Source organism: Megalobrama amblycephala, unplaced genomic scaffold (genome assembly GCF_018812025.1).
Source record: "Megalobrama amblycephala isolate DHTTF-2021 unplaced genomic scaffold, ASM1881202v1 scaffold401, whole genome shotgun sequence".
NCBI lineage: Eukaryota > Metazoa > Chordata > Actinopteri > Cypriniformes > Xenocyprididae > Megalobrama > Megalobrama amblycephala.
In genome coordinates this window covers 67,501-87,018 of record NW_025953359.1, presented here as the reverse complement: position 1 = coordinate 87,018, position 19,518 = coordinate 67,501, and the positions used below count along the sequence as shown (strand labels likewise).

The following is a 19,518-nucleotide window of genomic DNA, read 5'->3' as shown; positions in this document are numbered from 1 at the left end:
CGACTGACTCGCAGTAGGCACACAGAGTTGTTTCGTTCCTGAATGAATAAGAGGCTTTGAACAACCCATTAATATAGACGGTGATTCAGTGACCAATTATAGACAGCCACTTGATTTTATTCCTGAATGAATCAGCGCTTTGAACGAATCGACAAATGAATAAATAGGCTTGTTCGACTTGATGCAGCGCCGCAAAGACCGATCGGCGGCTGACTTGAAGCAGTGCATGCCGGTAAAAATGTTGTCCGACTTGAGACAGCGCTGACGTCATGTGACTGTGACGTATGGCTTTAAAGTATGAGGGGTGAATTCAACAAAATTTGATGATTGCTAAGCAAACTGAGAGGAGAACTAACGTGTATACGCACGCCAGCCGTCTGGCCAAAATCCCATAGTATTCAGGCGTCAGACGTAAGATATGAGACGTTAGACGTCACGGTCACGTGTTGGAGCTGCGCTCAAAGTGCGCGGCGGCGATGGCGGCGACGTAGTTGAGAAAGTATATTTTTTTTACTTTGCGTCTGGATAACGTACGTGTGGATAAACGCCTGGATAACGTACGTGTGGATAAACGTCTGGACAACGTACGTGTGGACTAACGTCTGGATTTGTATGTGTGGATAACACTAATGATATTTTAGCTTTATTCCTATTTTGCCCAAAGGAAGCTTTAAGGTGTAAATGTTCATAACTTGGAGGAAGCATTAAATCTGTCTCCCTGATTGAAGCTTGGCCATTCCTCCGGCCACCTCTGTTGAGCAAGCGCCGAAATAACAGCTGACTTTTCTCCGTTCAAAGGACACACCGGCCATTCCAGCTGAACTAAGGCATTCACCTCTTAATATGGAAAATAATAATAACAAGCCCAAAAATGCATATAAGTGGCCATGGTAACACTGCAAGTGCGCTTGGCTTGAAGCAGCCAAACAAATAAAACACAACAGAGTCGAGCTCGACGGTCAAACGTGTTTATTTTACTTTTTTTAAAGCGCATGTTTACTTAGAAAAATAATGGAAAAGTGCTGCAATGGCATAAACAACCTTAAGGTTAGAACAACGAAATAAACAAATATATATTGCATGGTTATACACGCTCGTTTGAGATGTGTTGCATTAATTATTATTAGAAGACTTATTTATTTGTTCTCATGTGCTTGTATTCGATTTGTCTAATAAATTGAATTACTATATTTAAGCTTTAGTTATATTTTAGGTGATGTTGCTGGGCAAGTGAATTAAGAACAGTGCTCAGTCATAAAAAAAAAAAAATAATGTGTGTGCGTGTGAGGCGCCGGCGCGATCACTTATATTTTCTTATAAAAGCGGGAAAAAAATAAAATACTCAGACATTTATGGTCACCTTTATGTAACACATTTCGAATCTGTGAAGGGTTAAAAATTGCCTGTAAAACAAAGAATATAAAAAGAATTATATTTTGTTAATATGTTTATTAGGTAAAATAAATTTGCTCATAGGTTATTTATTCCTTTAGGATTTAATCCTGTTTTTCTCCATTCAGAAGCGCTGCAGGTGCCTGAAGATGATGATGATGATGAATCCTCACATTCTGTTGTTTATTCTGCTATTCCTTCATGTAGGCTAAAACGAATTAAACCCCTGGGATTTTATTAATGGGTCACAGACAGGTATCCATTGTAATTTCGTTGAATTCTAATTTTATTTTACTTTGTCGGTTAATGAAAAGATAATGATCTCGTCGGTTGAAAGTCAGAGGGGAAAAACGAAATGACATCCACAAGGCAACATTTCTAGTTTTCGTTTAGTTTAAGTTTGTTTTACTAATATATATAGGCCTATATTTTTTTCTTATATTCAGGTTTATTTCGATTAGCATAAATGTTTTAATAGTTTTAGTTTTTGTTAGTTTATAACCCTGCCTGGGAAAAAACATCCACAGAACTGCAGTCAATTTTCCAGCTGTTTAAGCCATGAATATTTACAAATATTCACAAACGATTTATTGCCGTCTGGGACACAATCTCAGGCCGGGAGTCTCAGACTTGTCGAAGCCAAATACAGTTATTGATGCTTGGGAAGCTAACCGCAATTTCTTAACGATCAGCATTTTATCTGAAAGAGGTTCACCTGAAAATGTTGTCCAATAGAGGGAGCCACAGGATAAGGAATATTTTAAGCTTATATTCCTTATTTTTAAGCTTATTTGTTTCCATACTTTTGAATGTATAACCATTAAATTTCTTTAACCATGTTCTGACAATATAGTTTTACTGTTCATTTACATATGTGAAATGCTTATCCCATGAATAATTATTTTTATTTATTCTAATATGCTGCCTTAACTAATATGACAGTTTGTTCTGCATGTGTATTTATTTTTTCCAGTATTATATAGGCTATAGCTTAAATTAAAACTTCTATTAAAATATTACATGATTGAAGTGTTTGATAATAGGCCATAGCTTGCTCTCTGAATTAATCTTTTAATTTCGAATTTGGTCTTTTAATTTAACTGTCTTTAATGCTTCATGCATTTTTTTATAAAGGATTTCTATGGGGACAAAACTCTGAAACAACATGTTTTACTTAGATAATGCAGTAATGTCATTATCTTAGCAGTAGTGTTTATGACAGGAGAAATGTGTTGATTAGTTGTCTCTGGTTGTCATTGACATTAAGCGCAGGCATTTTCAAGTTAAGCAATAGCACATCTTTTAATGTCAGTTATTGATTGGCTAATAGTGTCGGTCATGTTTTCGTCAACATATTTAAACAAAATAAGGAATGGAGAAATATTCAGTGATTTTGAGGTGCTTAAATGTTAAATGTGTTTTTTTCTTTTTTCTCAAAACAAACCAAAAACACTAATTTACAGAACTTCAGACAATTTACAAAATAACAACTGGCAAAAGTTACTTCAGACGTCACGGCGCAGACGTCACGTAGCTTCTCACGCGGCTTCTCAGGCGAGAAAGGGGGCGACGAAAGTGTCACGTTACTTATCACACGTCATTGGTCGCGGCTTCTGCTCACGGCAAGGTACGCGACGATCGACACGACTGATTGCTTAGTTAGCATCGTAAATAGCAAAACGACACCCTATATTAAAGTACCGCGAGAGCAATTCGAGATCAGCCGCCTGAGTTAGCCAGCGCAGTTTCTCAAGAGGAGCTGCACAAGCGGTGATGACGACACAGCTGTTTCATGATTGGCCGGATTCACCGCATGACAACGATCACGTGTGTTTCGTGTTTATTGTCACGCCTTCAGCTCCACTAATGCTCAAAAATCTGTGTTTTTATAACAGTTAAAGCTCTTTTCAAACGGATAAAAAACAAAGACCCCACTATTGTTATTTAAATAACATATGCTTATGTTGAACTTTATTCTTGTAAAAACAGACGCTGTAAGCAGTAAAGTTTTGAATGAAAAGGTCTCTGAAACATCAGTGTATTAGTCAAATATTGCATTTATTTCACTTCAGCTGTGATAAAGTATGCAAACCGATACAAACGCAGCGCGAGCGTCACTACGGGAAGCAGAAAGTGTCCGACTTCACGTCTCCGTTTTCAGCTCCTCCCCGCCTGGACGCGGCTAATCTCGCCGATCGGTTACATCCAGCCGCAGCCGATGTCGAACACACCTAATGACTCCTTCTTTAACACAATGACTTACCGCCACCTAGTGGCGATATTACTTTCATAATCCAAGTATTATTTCATCTTGTCATTTCTGAATAAAAATGTTGTTTAAAATATTAATCTCATTATATTATACTGTTGTAATTAATGTGTAAATCTATTTAATGTAAGTAGCTCTGAAAGCATCATGCAGTTGACTGATACTGATTTAATTGGTAACAGCTAGTGTCATATTATTCTAATTTATTTGACTACATTTAAGAATTGAACATTTATAGATAGCATAAATATTTAATAAGATTAGGAAAGAAATTATATATAAAGGTAAAAAAAACAAATACCCTGAAAATCATTTGTCCCATATGGGAAAGATAATTTCTGACACTGCTAGATGGCATTAAATATGAAAACCTTTAATCTCCGGTTTATTGTACAAAGTCTTATTTCAGGGTTTTATTCATATAACTCAAACAAGTTCACCGTAAAATCGTTATGTCAAATTCATATTTCACTAAAGTCAATCACTGAAACATTAGATAATGGCATTATGATATCCATCTGTTGACTGAATAAAAATCATAACAGAACTATAATAGATGTGCTGTGAACATTAACTACGATGGTGGTCAGCAATAATAAAACGGGCAGTGTGTCAAAGGTATTGGCTGTTAGGTAGTTGTGAGTGCAGGTGCGAAGTAAATTATTATATCTGAGATAATAATATTTCTGAGCTAAAGAAAGCCTTGTCTATAGGCTCTGCCTCGATTTGTGTCTCAAGTCATTCGTCTTATCTGGCTGTTTGAGAGATAGAGATCAAGAGATAGAGATTAAGATTAAATATAAATTTAAAAGTGATTATATAGTTGCAATAAACGCGTTAAATCCATCGCAGCGAAGGACTATTATTCTGCTGCTCTGAACTGCGGAAGAGCTGATGACGGCACAGTTTAAAGTTTGGTTGACCAATCAGCGGAAAGGGGCGTTTCATTCCTGCCCACATGTTGAGATCAAATATTCAAGTTGTTTATTCATTTTCTACCCCTGAACGAAAAACGAAAAATCAAGCCGAATTCTTGTTTTTCGTTTTGTTTGAAAAAAATGAAAAACGAAAAAGGTGCCGTTTTTCATTTTCCGATTTCATTATTAAATCAAAAAACGAATGACCAAAAGATACACGGACCTTATATCAACCTAAATCCTACCATCAAGAACATCCAGATAAACAAAAACACCTGAAACAAGGGGTGGACGATTTGTTATTTTTATTTTTATTTATCCTTTTTATTAAAAAATAGAAGAACTACAAACAATAGGACAAATACAATAGGACAAATTCTTACTTGAAATAGCATTCAAGTAAGAAACAATACAGAAACTGAATGATCAAATCTAAAACACTGCATAGTCCTCACATAAATTAAATATATACATTGATTCATAATAAAGCTACAAAAGTTATTCAGTCAAGAGCAGTGAGTGAATTTCTCTTTCTTTTGTTGTTTTACAGACAGCAGCAGGTTTACTTTATTAGGCTGCTGTCCCTTTAAGACCTAATGGACGGCCATGGATCCTACTGAAACGCATCCGATTTCTTTCCTAACTGATAAAGTTCACTTAAGACATAACAGACTGTGTTTTAATGAATATTCACTAAGACAGACATTTTGACACAACAGTGTGTGTATTTGACCGTTCGAGTGCAATAAGGCATGGAAGAGAACTAAATGGATCGTACGCTGTCAGAGAGGCGGCTTGTGCATGCGCTTCAGGTGTGTGTGTGTGTGTGTGTGTGTGTGTGTGTATGTGTCAGACAGCAGAGTGTGAGACCTTAAGGAGTTCTTTTCCACAACTTATTGTGGTTAATAACTCTTTTTAACGTCAAGCAAGTCACATACAGTAAGTTGCGTGCCCAGTTTATTTACTGCTATATGCGTTGACCTAAAACTTTTCGCAATGTTTTGTAGAAGCCTATTAAAATTATTCATATATCACATGCCTTTGCGATATGCATATTGCAATGTGTACTAGGGCTGCACGATTAATCGCATGCTATTCTCACGCGCATTTCGTCAGTAAAGCCGGTTCCCTGATTACCGCTAAATCGCCATCACCTGTTTTTAAACGGAGCGCCTTTTAATAGACGGAGCCGTAGTTCACGGACAAGCCACGCAATGTCGCGTTCATTATCGCAGGCGATTCATCTGCGATATGAACGCGATATTGCGTGGCTTTTCAGTGACCTACGGCTCTGTCTATTAAATGCCGCTTCATTTGAAAGCAGGTGATGGCGATTTAGCGGTAATCAGGGAACCGGCTTTACTGACGAAATGCGCGTGAGAATAGCATGCGATTAATCGTGCAGCCCTAATGTGTACATTGGCAATATTTCGATATATCGTGGAGCCTTCTTTTAATATGATTTTCTCTCCTCTATATTGTTTTTTTTTCCCCTTAGTTCAGGGCTTAGAAATGGACCCTTCTCTTCTTGAATCTCCTCTGTCGTCCCCAGCATCACCTGTCCCCACAGTGTTCTCTGCATCTGGGCACACCATTCATCCAGTTTCCGCATCTTCAGAGCTGAGCTCCTACCCTTCAGCAATGACTCCACCCCCACACCTTGCCTCAAAGACAGGTCGATCCCAGCTGAATGCAGCCAGCAATTCCCACACTGCCTTTCCAGAACAATCATCTTTTCCTCCACAGGGTACAGATTCACTCTGTTTACCAGCGCACAGTTCATGCTCGTAACCAACCCTATCTCATGGGAAAACCATAACTATTTTGAGGTGCCGATTTCATACAGATTTGTACAATGTGAATCATACAAAAACATATGATTATTAGAAAAAAGTAAGCATGAAGGTCCACCCCTAAACATACCCATAACTGGGGCATAAGCAGATCATACAAAAACGTATGAATGAGATCTAACAAATTCATACGAATTAGACACCAATTTGCCAAAACTTAAAATAGTAAGAATTGCCATGAGATTGTGTTGTCATAACAGTGCTAATCCATAAGAATCACAAAGATAAAACATACATAAGTGCTGTGTCATTGATTATTATTTTACCCGGTCACTTAAGTCAGATGTCTCCCATGATGTATGTCAGTAAGTCAGATGACTCCCATGCTTTTTCCACAAGTTCCTGTGTCATGAGTCATTGTGCAGACTTAGTTCAGATCTTCTCTTGACACATGCACCAGTGTTGTTTTTAGTTTAACTAAAACTATTTAAAAAATAGACATTATATATACAATAACCATATTCCAAATGATTATGCAAGTGACGTATTAGTGGGATTTCAGTACAATAAACATTCAAATTTTTGTTTTTCAAAGAAAGTGTTTATTTGTTTTATTTCTCATATCTTTTTTAGATAACTGGTATCTATCCCAGACAGGTTTGTTAAAAGGTTCACATTATTAAGCAAGTCACTACAGTGGCCCAGTAGTGCACAACACAACGAAATTAAAAAAGCAAACATAAGTTCACAACATAACGGAATAAAGCCACAACACAACGAAATCGCGGCTGCAGCAACTTGCGCTCTCTTCATCAAGGCTTGAAACAAAAAGTGCATATCTAAATTCGCGCCTACGGTATTTTTTTAGAACTTAGAAAAAATATGCTGCAGCCAATGAGCAGCCGGCGGGGGCTGGATGCAGGACGAATCAACCTCAGGAGACAGTTTTTAATGTTTATCAGACAATAACTACTCAAGATTTTGCTTTAGTATAATTTTTGGGACAATTAGGGCCAGATTCGGGACAACAGTTTAGATTTCGGGACTGTCCCGAATTTTTCAGGACTTCTGGTCACCCTACTCAGCAATGTGATTATTTTATTGAGTGATAGGCAATGGGTTTAATCAGTGACATTATTACTAGATTTCCGAAACGCCGTCTTCCTGTCACCTCCTCAACCTGCTTCCCTTGTTTTTAACTTGCATGTAGAAAAGGATGTATTACGATTTTCGGTGTATTACACCGTCCATTTTTTCCCTGAACGATGATGTGAGTTCCTGTTGCAATAGACCTTTTTCACAAGAATTGGAAATCACGGGACACGGGGGAAAATTTAGTTCCGCTATGCGTCTACGGCTATCCGCTTGTTAAGTCGTGACATAAGGAACGCTGTTTCCGGGTCCAAGCCTCGACTCGTTTCACTTGAGAATGCCATCGACGGCCGTTTATGAGCGCTATTTATTCATTTTAAACATCAATCATTTTAAAAAGTTAAACATTTGAAATACTTACAGTCTACACAACAGTCTCCGTGCTCACAGCGTCACAGACATTAATATTTTAACGCTTTATAAAAGATGAATTATTGTCTGGCCATCTGGAATTTTGGTATGGAGATAAAGGTTATAATAGAAAATACAAATACAAAATTTTTTTGTAGTATTACACCACATCGTGTGTGTATATTAGCACCATTTGTTGTTTTCTTGTGGTATGAGATAGAGCGTTTAGGACCCGGAAGCGCTGCCGCGTGACGTCACACTTAACAACCGAATAGAGGGTATGCACGTGACGTCACCGTCGACCGTTAGGACTGCGGTCACGCACGCTGAGTGGCAAAAGACTGAGCAGCAGCATTGGTTTTCAGCGTGAATGTCGCGAAAAACACACAAACCACATTAAAAACGGGAAAGAGCTTTGCGGCTGACTGTACAAATAGATTTGACACAAACCCTGAGGTATATATTTAAAAACTAGAGAAAGCAACAGAAAAAGAAGCAAATGGATCACTGCAATTCACAGAAACAGCTGGACTCCAGCAGAGAAACATGGATTTGCAGTTATCGTTTTGTGTCGAATTGTTGGATTTTGAGGTAAAATCATACCTTATATATTGTATTGTTATATATTATGTTGACGACTCATCAATTAAATATTTTCCATCTTATATTATGCATAATTGGGTGTTTTTAAATAAACAACACTGTCAAAAACTATACTATAAAACTATATATGTTTTAGGGCTGGACAATATGACGATATAACATTGATATAAGTGATTAAGCAGATTTTAAACCTACCGATATTGTAGTTATATAAAATATTCACAGCCAGATTTGCTTTATGTATTTCCCCGGCGTCAAATCAGGCACATATAAATGTCAGGAAACACGACTCCTGGCTGCATGTCAATATCCATGGATTAGGTTTATTTGACAAGTTGTAAGAAACACTTTAGAGCAGTGGCGTAGCCAAATAGGTCCAGGTGAAATTGCAAGCACAACAAACCTCACAAGTATCGAAAATGGGATACTTTCCCATAGACTGGAGTGAGACCATAGACGTCTCGCGAGCTGTCGCGATCATTCGTGGCTCTCTGTGGCTTGTAGCGCTAAGCGCTTCAGTTCATGCAGAGCGGGCGTGAACGGACCAACTCTTCCACATGTAATAAACATGAATGAACATCCAAAGGTATGTTGAAAGATATAGTAGAACTTACCAAAATCCGTATCATGTCATCTTTCATGTTCATGTTTCAACTGTGGAAAGGTGTCATTAAAACATATTGTAATAATGTCAAATTTACCGTCACATTTACCTCAGAAAAGCCCTTCAATGTCCAAAAACGCATCAGTCAGCTACAAAAATGAACTTCGAGAGGAGCATTTTGCTAAATATATGCACTATTGCATATTCATTGTATTTGTGCTTAACATGTACTTCAATATTGAATGTATAAATCTGTTTTATGACAGCCGCCATTTAAATTTTTAGGTCTATATAAAAATGAGTAGAAATAGCCTATAATGGTCATAATTTTTTTTTATTATAACGTTATTATAAAAACTGTGTAATTTATATGTAAGTAGCTTACAAATAAATTAATTTTTAATATTATAGTGATGTAGGCTACCAGCTGTGGTTCCCTGTATAATTTACAGTGTTGAGAGAGATTTTTTTCTTTGAGGAAATTTGCTGTACCTGACGGGCACTTCGGTAAAGTTGGTTTTATATTCGCACATTCGGACTTCTGGTAAATTCAGACTTTCCAATAAATGTGCAATAAATTAATGTTTGCGAATTTTAAGCAGCGACATGATATTGACAACCAGGGCCGGGTCTAGGGGGGGGCTAGGGGGGGCATTGCCCCCCCAGAATTTCCTTGTGCCCCCCCAAAAATGTGCAGCCAACAATAAAAATGAATAAGCCTACATAAACATTAAAAACGTCTTATCTATTGAATAAGGATCGGCCACTTTAATCACAGAAAAAAAAGTGAATATTATGCTTATAATGATATTTAATCTCACAAAAATGGACTTAAAATCCAAAAACATGCGAACTGGGAAGTAACGAACATTAATCAGAAAACACGTCGAAAACAAGTGTACACCTAATCTTCAAGCAAGTAGCCTAAAAAAAATATCACAATGAGGATCACATCTGCATCAGCCGAACATATTTTCTGCATGCTGAGATAGCTGTCAGCGAACATTTCCTCAGTAATTTCGTTAACAATGAATAATTTGAACATTATATCCAGGGGCGGTGCTAGGGGTGGGCTAAGGGGGCTGGAACCCCAAATGTTTTTCCAAAAGCCCTGAATCTTTCAGGTTTGAGGTTTCTGTGCTGCGTGTTTTAAAGAGAAGTGTGCATCCGAAAATACAATGTAGACTGAGACTCTATATCACAAATAAAAAGATGTTTGAGCCCTCTTTCATGACCAGGTACAAGTCAATGCTGTTTCTTTGTTCCATTTGCACTCTGTACATGGGTTGAAGCTCTCAGTTTTGAGCTTCCAAAGTGCACCAGACTGATGCATTTAACCTTAAAATACACAAAAATTTCTTACCGGGGGGGCATGCCCCCGGACCCCCCTAGATGATGGTATATAATGTACATTTTATGAACTTTAACCAAGAATACTACAAAAAACGCTCCTTTCATGTCAGTAAATTAAAATGTCATTGGACAAATATAGATTTCAGTTAAGCCCCGAATGTTTACAATGTCTGGCTCCGCCCCTTATTATGTCCATAAATAATTCACATGGCCTACATAGCCAGTACAAATTAGGCTATAGCCTATAATTTGTTAGCCACAAGACGATTCTTGATGAATCAAAAAAACAAGAAGTTAGCTATGAATATTAGCCTAGAAAATGCTGCCCTACCAAAATTTGTGATTGCCCCCCCAGTCAAGCAAGCCTAGTACCGGGCCTGTTGACAACCAACGATTGTCAACTTACAACATTTTTCACATTCGATCAAAATAGGCAAGTATTGTTTTAATGGCATATTTACTTGTGAATGTCCACTGAATGTCCAATGTAGTTTGATTAACAAGGCTATTGAATACGGATGTCCGAACGTGCGAATATAAAACCAACTTTACCCTGACGGGCCCCAAATTAGTCAATAATGAATCAAGGAAATCAAATCGAAATCAAACCACAAGCTTCAGAATCAAAATCAAATCCAATGGTGAAATTTGTGTCAATGCCCAGCCGTCAATCATTTTTTTTGTTTGTTTTGTTTTTATTTAAAGCAAATGTTGTTTTTTCCAATTATTTTCTTGTCAGAGTGCACCAGAATGCGTCGTTAAAATCCCGAAAATGGGGGAGGATGCTCCCAGACCCCCCTACAACAATTTCAATTACAATATTTTGTCCGGTTGCACATTAATCGGACAATAAATATGGCACACCCAGTTTTTCTGATGCACACCCAGAGTCACTTTTCTGGCTACGCTGCTGCTTTAGAGTCCAACATTTAGGGTAATTCGTTAGTTTTACTCGCGTTTTCGCCGCTTCTCCTATTATTCCAGTTACGCAGCAGCTTCTTTTGCCACTCAGTCCAGCTGAGGGAGCGCGTTTTCGGCGGGAAAATGATGTCGATACATACCCTCTATTAGATTGATGGGCTCTTTTCTCAAATATCGCTTCTTACCTTTTTCTGTTTTGTCTGTTTTCCAAGTTGCTGTTGTATAATATACAAAGAAATTATTTTCTACTTGTTTGTAGCTTATATGGCCACTCAAACCGTTGCTCGAAGTAGCCTATAGGCTAAGCAAATACTCATTTAGTAATTCCCCCGATCATATCACGTACGATGCACATTATTTATAGGCCTATAATTTATTCATAAAAAAAATGTACTCCAAAAATATACTTCAATGGGGGATATAAAGTCGTGAGATACACAATATTGACGTGAGTTTAATACGTTTTAAAAATATATACCATGTATTAATCTCATATGGCATTACATCCCACATTCAAGCATATGTTATATCCTGGTCGATTAAAATGATTAAACTAGTAAGACATAATTAATTTCCAACACCACACTATACACAACTATCAATCTTTGCACTAATAATGTTGCAACAGCACAATAATACTGTGCATAATACACACTTTATGATGATGATGACAGGAAAATGTGAGAGATGACTGAAGTGTTTATATATATCCAGAAATATCCAGGGTGCGAGCAGTCCTGTTTTATGAATCACAGGATCAGGCTTTTGTGATAAGGGAGCTGCCAATCATTTCCCCAGCACGTCGCTAAAAATACTCTATACATCCCAATGTGTATACTTTCCACCCTAAATAGTAGGCCTACTAAATATTACTAATGTCACATAGACTACAATTTAGGATGGCTAGTATGCACGTTTAGACGCAGGCACCGTCTTTACAGCACATAGAGCGCGATAATGCACAGCCGCGCCAAACAGACACAAAGATTATAACCAGTTTAACCGCCAAAACTTTGAATTATTTATTAAAGGTGCTCTAAGCGATGTCACATGTTTTTAGGCCAAAACATTTTTTGTCACATACAGCAAACATCTCCTCACTATCCGCTAGCTGCCTTCCGTCCCCTGAACACACTGTAAAAAAAAAAACACAGTCTCTGTAGTCGCCACAAGCTCCAAAAACAGCAACAACTACCTGGTGCAGCCTGGACCACGAAACATAATAAACATGCTACAGCCAATAACGACAAGAATGATTTTAAATGCGCGTTCATGACTGTTTCAGGAAGCAGGAAGCAGGGAGGAGGAGGAGGAGGAGGAGGAGGGAGGGTCTAGCTAGCCTCTGTTTTGTTTGACAACACTTCGAACTTCAACAGGAAGTTACTCCACCCAGGATCGCTTAGAGCAGGGGTCTCAAACTCAAATTGTCGGGGGCCATTTCTGTGATTGACACCTCATAGGAGGGCCATATTATCCTTCAAGCGCAAGAAAGCGCAACATTTCAGAAAATTTACTTTCCTTTGCATTATTTCTCATTTACTTCAAATTTCATTAGGCCTACTAAAATATTTTTATACCTATACTATAAATATTTTATTTACCATACTAAATGTAAACAGCAGTGTCTCTCTCATTGTTACAGAGTGTAATATAATTATATAATACTATTACTAATATAATACTACTAATTGAAATAGTCTGGTGCGACTTCTTACATCCAACAAGATATATGGAATAAAAAATCAGTAATTTAGGAACAAAACCAGCAACACTTGTGGCGTGGAGGGGTCAGAAATAAACAACAACAACAAAAAAAAAAAACTGGAGCTATATATCAACTTTATTTTGCCAAAAAAATAAAAATCTCTTATTGTTACATACATTATTAGTTTTTAACATCTAGTGGAAGTATTTTTCTCTTACTTTATGTTAGCTTAAATAACAATAAAATCTTGCACTGAACAACACTGTACTGAACAAATACAATCCCTGAATACATTTGTACACCAGGGGCGGACTGGCCATCTGTGTGATCTGGAGAATCACAGAACGGCCGGTACTCCAGGACGGCCGGCGGGCCGGCCCACCACCCACCACGCACGCAGTCATCATCTGTTTTTTTCCCCCACTAATCTGTTTCACACTCCAGTACTGTAGGTGGCAGCAATACACCTTTAAGTTGGATGCCAGCTGCACTGGCCGTGGCCGCCAAGTAAGCAGCAAAGACGTTAGATCAGTGGTCTCAAACTGCCGGCCCGCCTACCCCCTCTACCCGGCCCGCAACTGATCTCAAAAATAAAACATAATCCGGCCCGCTAAATTATTATTATTATTATTATTATTATTCTCTAGTTGCTACCTGTCTGATATGCAAAGAAAAAGTCGCCGTTCTAAGGGGCATACACATATCGCATCACATACGCGGCCGCGCCACATTCTCCTTTCCAATGCGCTTTCGCTCCAGTGGCGTCTGTCGTTGCTATGCAACCACGAGCCGCTCTCAATCGCTTCTATTATGAGCGCGCTTGCCTAAATTACAGTAAAAGCACTCGACTTTAAGTCACGAGTGCCGATTTAAACCACCGAAACGCGTCCGATGCAGCCATTAAACGTTACCGATGCTCAAACGGCATCTTGGACAAATGTGGCCCAGCTGTGTGAGCACAAGCGCTGCAGGTGTCTGTCAAGAAACAGAGGAGTGTACAAATGTATTCAGGAATTTTATTTGTTCAGTACAGTGTTGTTCAGTGCAAGACTTTAATGTTGTTTAAGCTAACATAAAGTAAGGGAAAATACTTCCACTAGATGTTAAAAACTAATAATGTATGTAACAATGAGAGATTTTTATTTTTTTTGGCAAAATAAAGTTGATATATAGCTCCAGTTTTTTTGTTTATTTCTGACCCCTCCATGCCACAAGTGTTGCTGGTTTTAAATTACTGATTTTTTTATTCCATATATCTTGTTGGATGTGAGAAGTCGCACCAGACTATTTCAATTAATAGTATTATATTAGTAATAGTATTATATAATTATATTACACTCTGTAACAATGAGAGAGACACTGCTGTTTACATTTAGTATGGTAAATAAGATATTTATAGTATAGGTATAAAAATATTTTAGTAGGCCTAATGAAATTTGAAGTAGGCTAAATGAGAAATAATGCAAAGGAAAGTAAATTTTCTGAAATGTTGTGCTTTCTTCCGCTTGAAGGATAATATGGCCCTCCTATGAGGTGTCAATCACAGAAACGGCCCCCGACAATTTGAGTTTGAGACCCCTGCTATATGAGTATTCAAGTTAATCTAGAATAATATGCTTTTAACACAACATCTAGTCAACATCAGTGCTATTGCTATAATTTGGATGGTATAGTATCATGAGCCACAATTAAAGTCTTGTCACACTCATGCCAGGCGTTATTGTTGTTGTTGTCGAGTTTCCGCAGGCTGATTGCTTTGGGCCGGGCCTAGTCAAAGTCCAGGGCCGTTTATTAGTCCCAGTCCGTCCCTGTTGTACACTCCTCTGTTTCTTGACAGACACCTGCAGTGCTTGTGCTCACGCAGCTGGGCCACATTTGTCCAAGATGCCGTTTGAGCATCGGTAACGTTTAATGGCTGCATCGGACGCGTTTCGGTGGTTTAAATCGGCGCTCGTGACTTAAAGTCGAGTGCTTTTACTGTAATTTAGGCAAGCGCGCTCATAATAGAAGCGATTGAGAGCGCGGCTCATGGTTGCAACGACAGACGCCACTGGAGCGAAAGCGCATTGGAAAGGAGAATGCGGCGCGGCCCCTTATGTGACACGATATGTGAACGCCCCTTAGAACGGCGACTTTTTCTTTGCATATCAGAGAGGTAGCAACTAGAGAATAATAATAATAATAATAATAATTTAGCGGGCCGGATTATGTTTTATTTTTGAGATCAGTTGCGGGCCGGGTAGAGGGGGTGGGCGGGCCGGCAGTTTGAGACCACTGGCTTAGAGCACCTTTAAATTTAGCTCACCAATAATTCACCAAGAACGTTCAAACATTTTCATGACATTTAATTTGTAAAACGACTTTGATCCCCGAGCTGGTTCTGATCGAGGCTATCTATCACTGTAACCAGAAAAACTTTTACCCAGCGTGGATCATTCCGGAAGCCAAAAAACACGGAAGTGTGAAAAAGGTCTATTCTCGATTCAGCATAAATGACCTACGATGGTGACATTTTTCACAATCACGACAGAAAATCAAAATACTGCCTTAACGTCACTAGCAGAAAGACAGCGCGATATAAACAAACCAGACTACTGAACAGCTTCACATTCTCTATATCTACCGCCTCGATGGCAGGAAAGTCTTTCAATTCAGTAGAAAAGTCGCTCCTCTTCATAACATAAGGATCACGTCCAACATATGTTGTGATTTTCTGTTTATACCTCTCTAAACCAGCACAGTACATACTTTTCTCCATCTCTTCCATTCTAATTTTCACTGCTTGTCCTCCACTGTAATTCTGCCCGTCACCAGAACCACGTGATAGCAAACAAACTATTGTAATGAATACAAATGATTAATTTTAACCACTTGGTGGAATTGGCAGACATTCCATTCATCATGCTCTGTGGTAGCTCGTCAAATCATTCACATATATAACACATGTATAAATATGAAGCTATTGAGCACGTAGTTGATTTTGAATTAATATTTCATGTTGATATACAATGTTTACATACTTAAAACTAATCATGGTATTGATATCTTCGTAATAGACGTTCACGAGTCTTTAAGCTGGAGTCTGAGTCATTAAAAAAAAGATTTCTTAATCAAATCCTATATTTTATCCTAGTTGTATTATATAGACAAAATGATATGATCTTTCTATAATCTGTTTTATTTGAAATTAAGGTCCTATGATGTAAGGGATAATGTACATCCAGCTTGTTGCTTTATAATCCATTACAATTGTCAAAGCAGTCGTCCTGGCAACACGAGTAGTCATTTTCAATACAGTCGCTAAACGGACACAAGATGGCACCAGTGAGTCACGGTTTGTTATACAGCAGATTGTTATACAACTTCGTTGTTATTGACGACAGTCATTATCAGAAAATATCAAACTTCGGAATGTTTAAGAATGTCAATAGAAAACTCTATACATGCTGATTGTGATACATTAAAATATGAGCTTTAAGTAATAAATGGATTAACATCTCTTTCTATCTCTCTCTCTTATGGACACATATTAAGAAATAAAAAAGCTGCGAATAATACGAAGATTGATTAAAACGTAGTGCTAGGTTTAAAGTCTAGATTTATTTATTTTTTTGTTCACATTATAACAGGCTGGCAATTCAAATGAGCCATGCAGCTACACCACAGTATAATAGCTAGCTGTGTGAGTTTATGTGACTAACCTTTGTGGATGCGATGTCTCATAAAATTTGATGATGTTGTTCCGGTGTCTTTAATTGTTTTCCCACATTCTGTGCGTCTAGCTGATCTGACGTGATAATAAACCCAAATGAAAGAACATATGGCACGGTGGCTCCCGTCATGTTGGATGGGACTCTTATTATGACATTTCGGAGTTTAAGCGCACGGACATACATAATCAAATTCTATGACAAGAGTCCAATCTACCACGACACCTAAGGAAATATATGTGACGCAGATATTATAAAACCATTTAAACACAAGACAAATTCTTTATTTATTATATCAGTAGTTAAGGGTAAAAGATTTGAGTCGTTTTATAAATATTCTGAGTCTTTTGTGCCGAGTCGAGTCGAGTCAACTCTGAAGTCATTTCAGGTCGAGTCCGAGTCAAAAGTCTGAAGTCTGTTAAAATGCGACTTGAGTGCGACTCTAGTCCGAGTCTCTAACTCGAGTGCCCATCTCTGCTTTGTAAGACTGTCGACTTTATAGAACAGTGCCAAGGAAAACTAATTTTATCGAGCTCTGAGAGCCCCCTAGTGGTCGGGAGCATTTCCGTTGTGTTGTGGCTTGTTTGCGTTTTGTTGTGAACCTATGTTTGCTTTTTTTTTTTAATTTCCTTGTGTTGTGCACTACTAGGCCACCGTTAGTCACAGTTCTCATGCAATATGGGGAGGAAGAAAGATCTTTCTGAAGGTGAAAAGCATGAAATGGTGCAATGTTATGAAAACAACTAATATTTTGCGAAAACTGAATGGAGATGATCGAACTGTCATAAGATTTGTGTGATTTAGAGCACAGTAGAACCACTGGTGTCAAAAGTATTCACATTCATTACTCAAGTAGAAGTATAGATACTAGGGTATCAGCTCAAGCTTTTTACTCAAGTAAAAGTGTAAAAGTACTGGTTTCAAAACTACTTAAACTATAAAAGTAAAAGTACTGTAGGGGAAAATATGCCATTAAGGACAAAAGCTTAGGCCGTGCCACAGGGGCCTATTGTGCACTACCCCACCTCCTCAAAAAAACATTTTTCTAAAGGCCATAATGACTGTAATGTTATATTAAAATGTTAATGTTGAAAAATTTGGGATGCACTAGGCTCCCTGTTTCAGCCGCATATATGCCCATTGAAAATGGACGCATTTTAGTACAATGCAAATACATTGAAGAACCATATATGTTTACTACTGAGCATTTAACATGCAGGGGTGTGATGTCTAATGAACTTTTAAGAAATCATCTTTTTTGAGTAATGCCCCCAACACTGACTATGGCTGCGTCCAAAAACCTAGGTAGCTGTCTTGCTGCCTCGCTGTCTTATAAGAGAATGACTTGTACGGCAGCGTTTGTGCATGAAGGTACCTCATGAAATTGATTTCGGACAGACTTCTGAGGCAGCGTAACAGTTTAATGATCTACAGCAATATAGTGCGAGCTTTGGTGAGAACTAAACAAATATTTAATTACTACAGTAGTAATTTCTCGATAGAAATGATATCAAAATTGAAATATGTTGTTCAAAAATCGTACATTTATACACAAACTGAGCAGCAAATGCAACTTTCGGACGCCATCTTTATTTTTCTAGCTCAACTGTCATAGAATGGAAAGCACAGGATTGTGGGATATCAAAGGCAGCTAAGGATACATCTATGCTTCCTTCAAAAATCGATTAGATGAAGGTATCTCATGAGACAGGAAGTGAAGCTAATATTGGATTCGGACGTGCCTTGATGCCTTACTACCTTGAAATGTGTCCTCAGAAGGCAGCATTTTCCAGTTTTCGGACGCAGCCTTTGTTCTACTCGCTTGAGTGTGACGTGATTTGATGTGCAGGTGTGATGGATCGCGTACAAACCAATAGGGTGTCAGAATGGTATATGTTTATACTTCTCATTCAGCCACAATCAAATTCACTCTCTCCGGGTGGCGTGATTTATCTGGATAGTTTTTTTTTTTTTTTTCCCAAGCCAGAATGAAAACAAGCCGAAATGAAATAGGAGTAACGAGGCTATTTTTAAAATGTAAGCAGTAGAAAGTACAGATAATTGCATGAAAATGTAAGGAGTAGAAGTAAAAAGTCAGCTGAAAAATAATTACTCCAGTAAAGTATAGATGCCAAAATTTCCCAAATTTCTACTTAAGTAAGGTAACAAAGTATTTGTACTTCATTACTTGACACCTCTGAGTAGAACTCTGTCAGATAAAGGCTTTTTAAGGAAAGTTTCTGTCAAACAAGTTAGTTGTATTAAAAGGGCAGCTATAAAAAAGCCACTGTTGAGCAGCAAACAGGTATTTGAAGCTGCTGGTGTCTCTGGAGTCTCAAGAACCTCTCCATGCAGGCATGCAGTTGTGCTTGAAGTTGCATTTTCAGCCACCCCTAAACAAAGCTCACAAAGAGAAACGTTTACAGTGGAGGTAGAAATGCCTTTTCAAACAGTTTTATTGCTGTGGTGAGTTTTTTTTGTTGTTGTTTTTTGCAGCATGGGATAGGCCCTATCCTTTTTATACTATAGCAGAAAATGGTCTGTGATAAACTCCACATATCTTGCAGAAGTCATTTTGACACCCTCAGAGACCCTAAAGACCCATCACTTCCCAATATTCCAGACCAAACCATCACCCACTAGCTCCTTGATGACATCACAGTCTTGTTCGAACGTGGTGGCCTCTTGCCAGCTAGTCTCAGCCTCAGACATCACGCCCACGGTCCGTTGGCTGATGCATATGGCACA

At 38.2% G+C, this 19,518-nt stretch overlaps 1 protein-coding gene across 2 annotated transcripts in view; it reads left to right on the top strand.

The window, feature by feature from the left end:
- The window catches only part of wfs1b (Wolfram syndrome 1b (wolframin)), an 82,762-nt gene that overhangs the window by 9,838 nt on the left and 53,406 nt on the right, over positions 1–19,518 (top strand). For both annotated transcript variants that reach the window (XM_048179936.1, XM_048179935.1), the window contains exon 2: positions 6,077–6,325. In XM_048179936.1, the coding sequence (XP_048035893.1) occupies positions 6,091–6,325 (235 nt within the window). In that variant the 5' untranslated portion in view covers positions 6,077–6,090. The remainder of the gene's footprint in view (positions 1–6,076; positions 6,326–19,518) is intronic.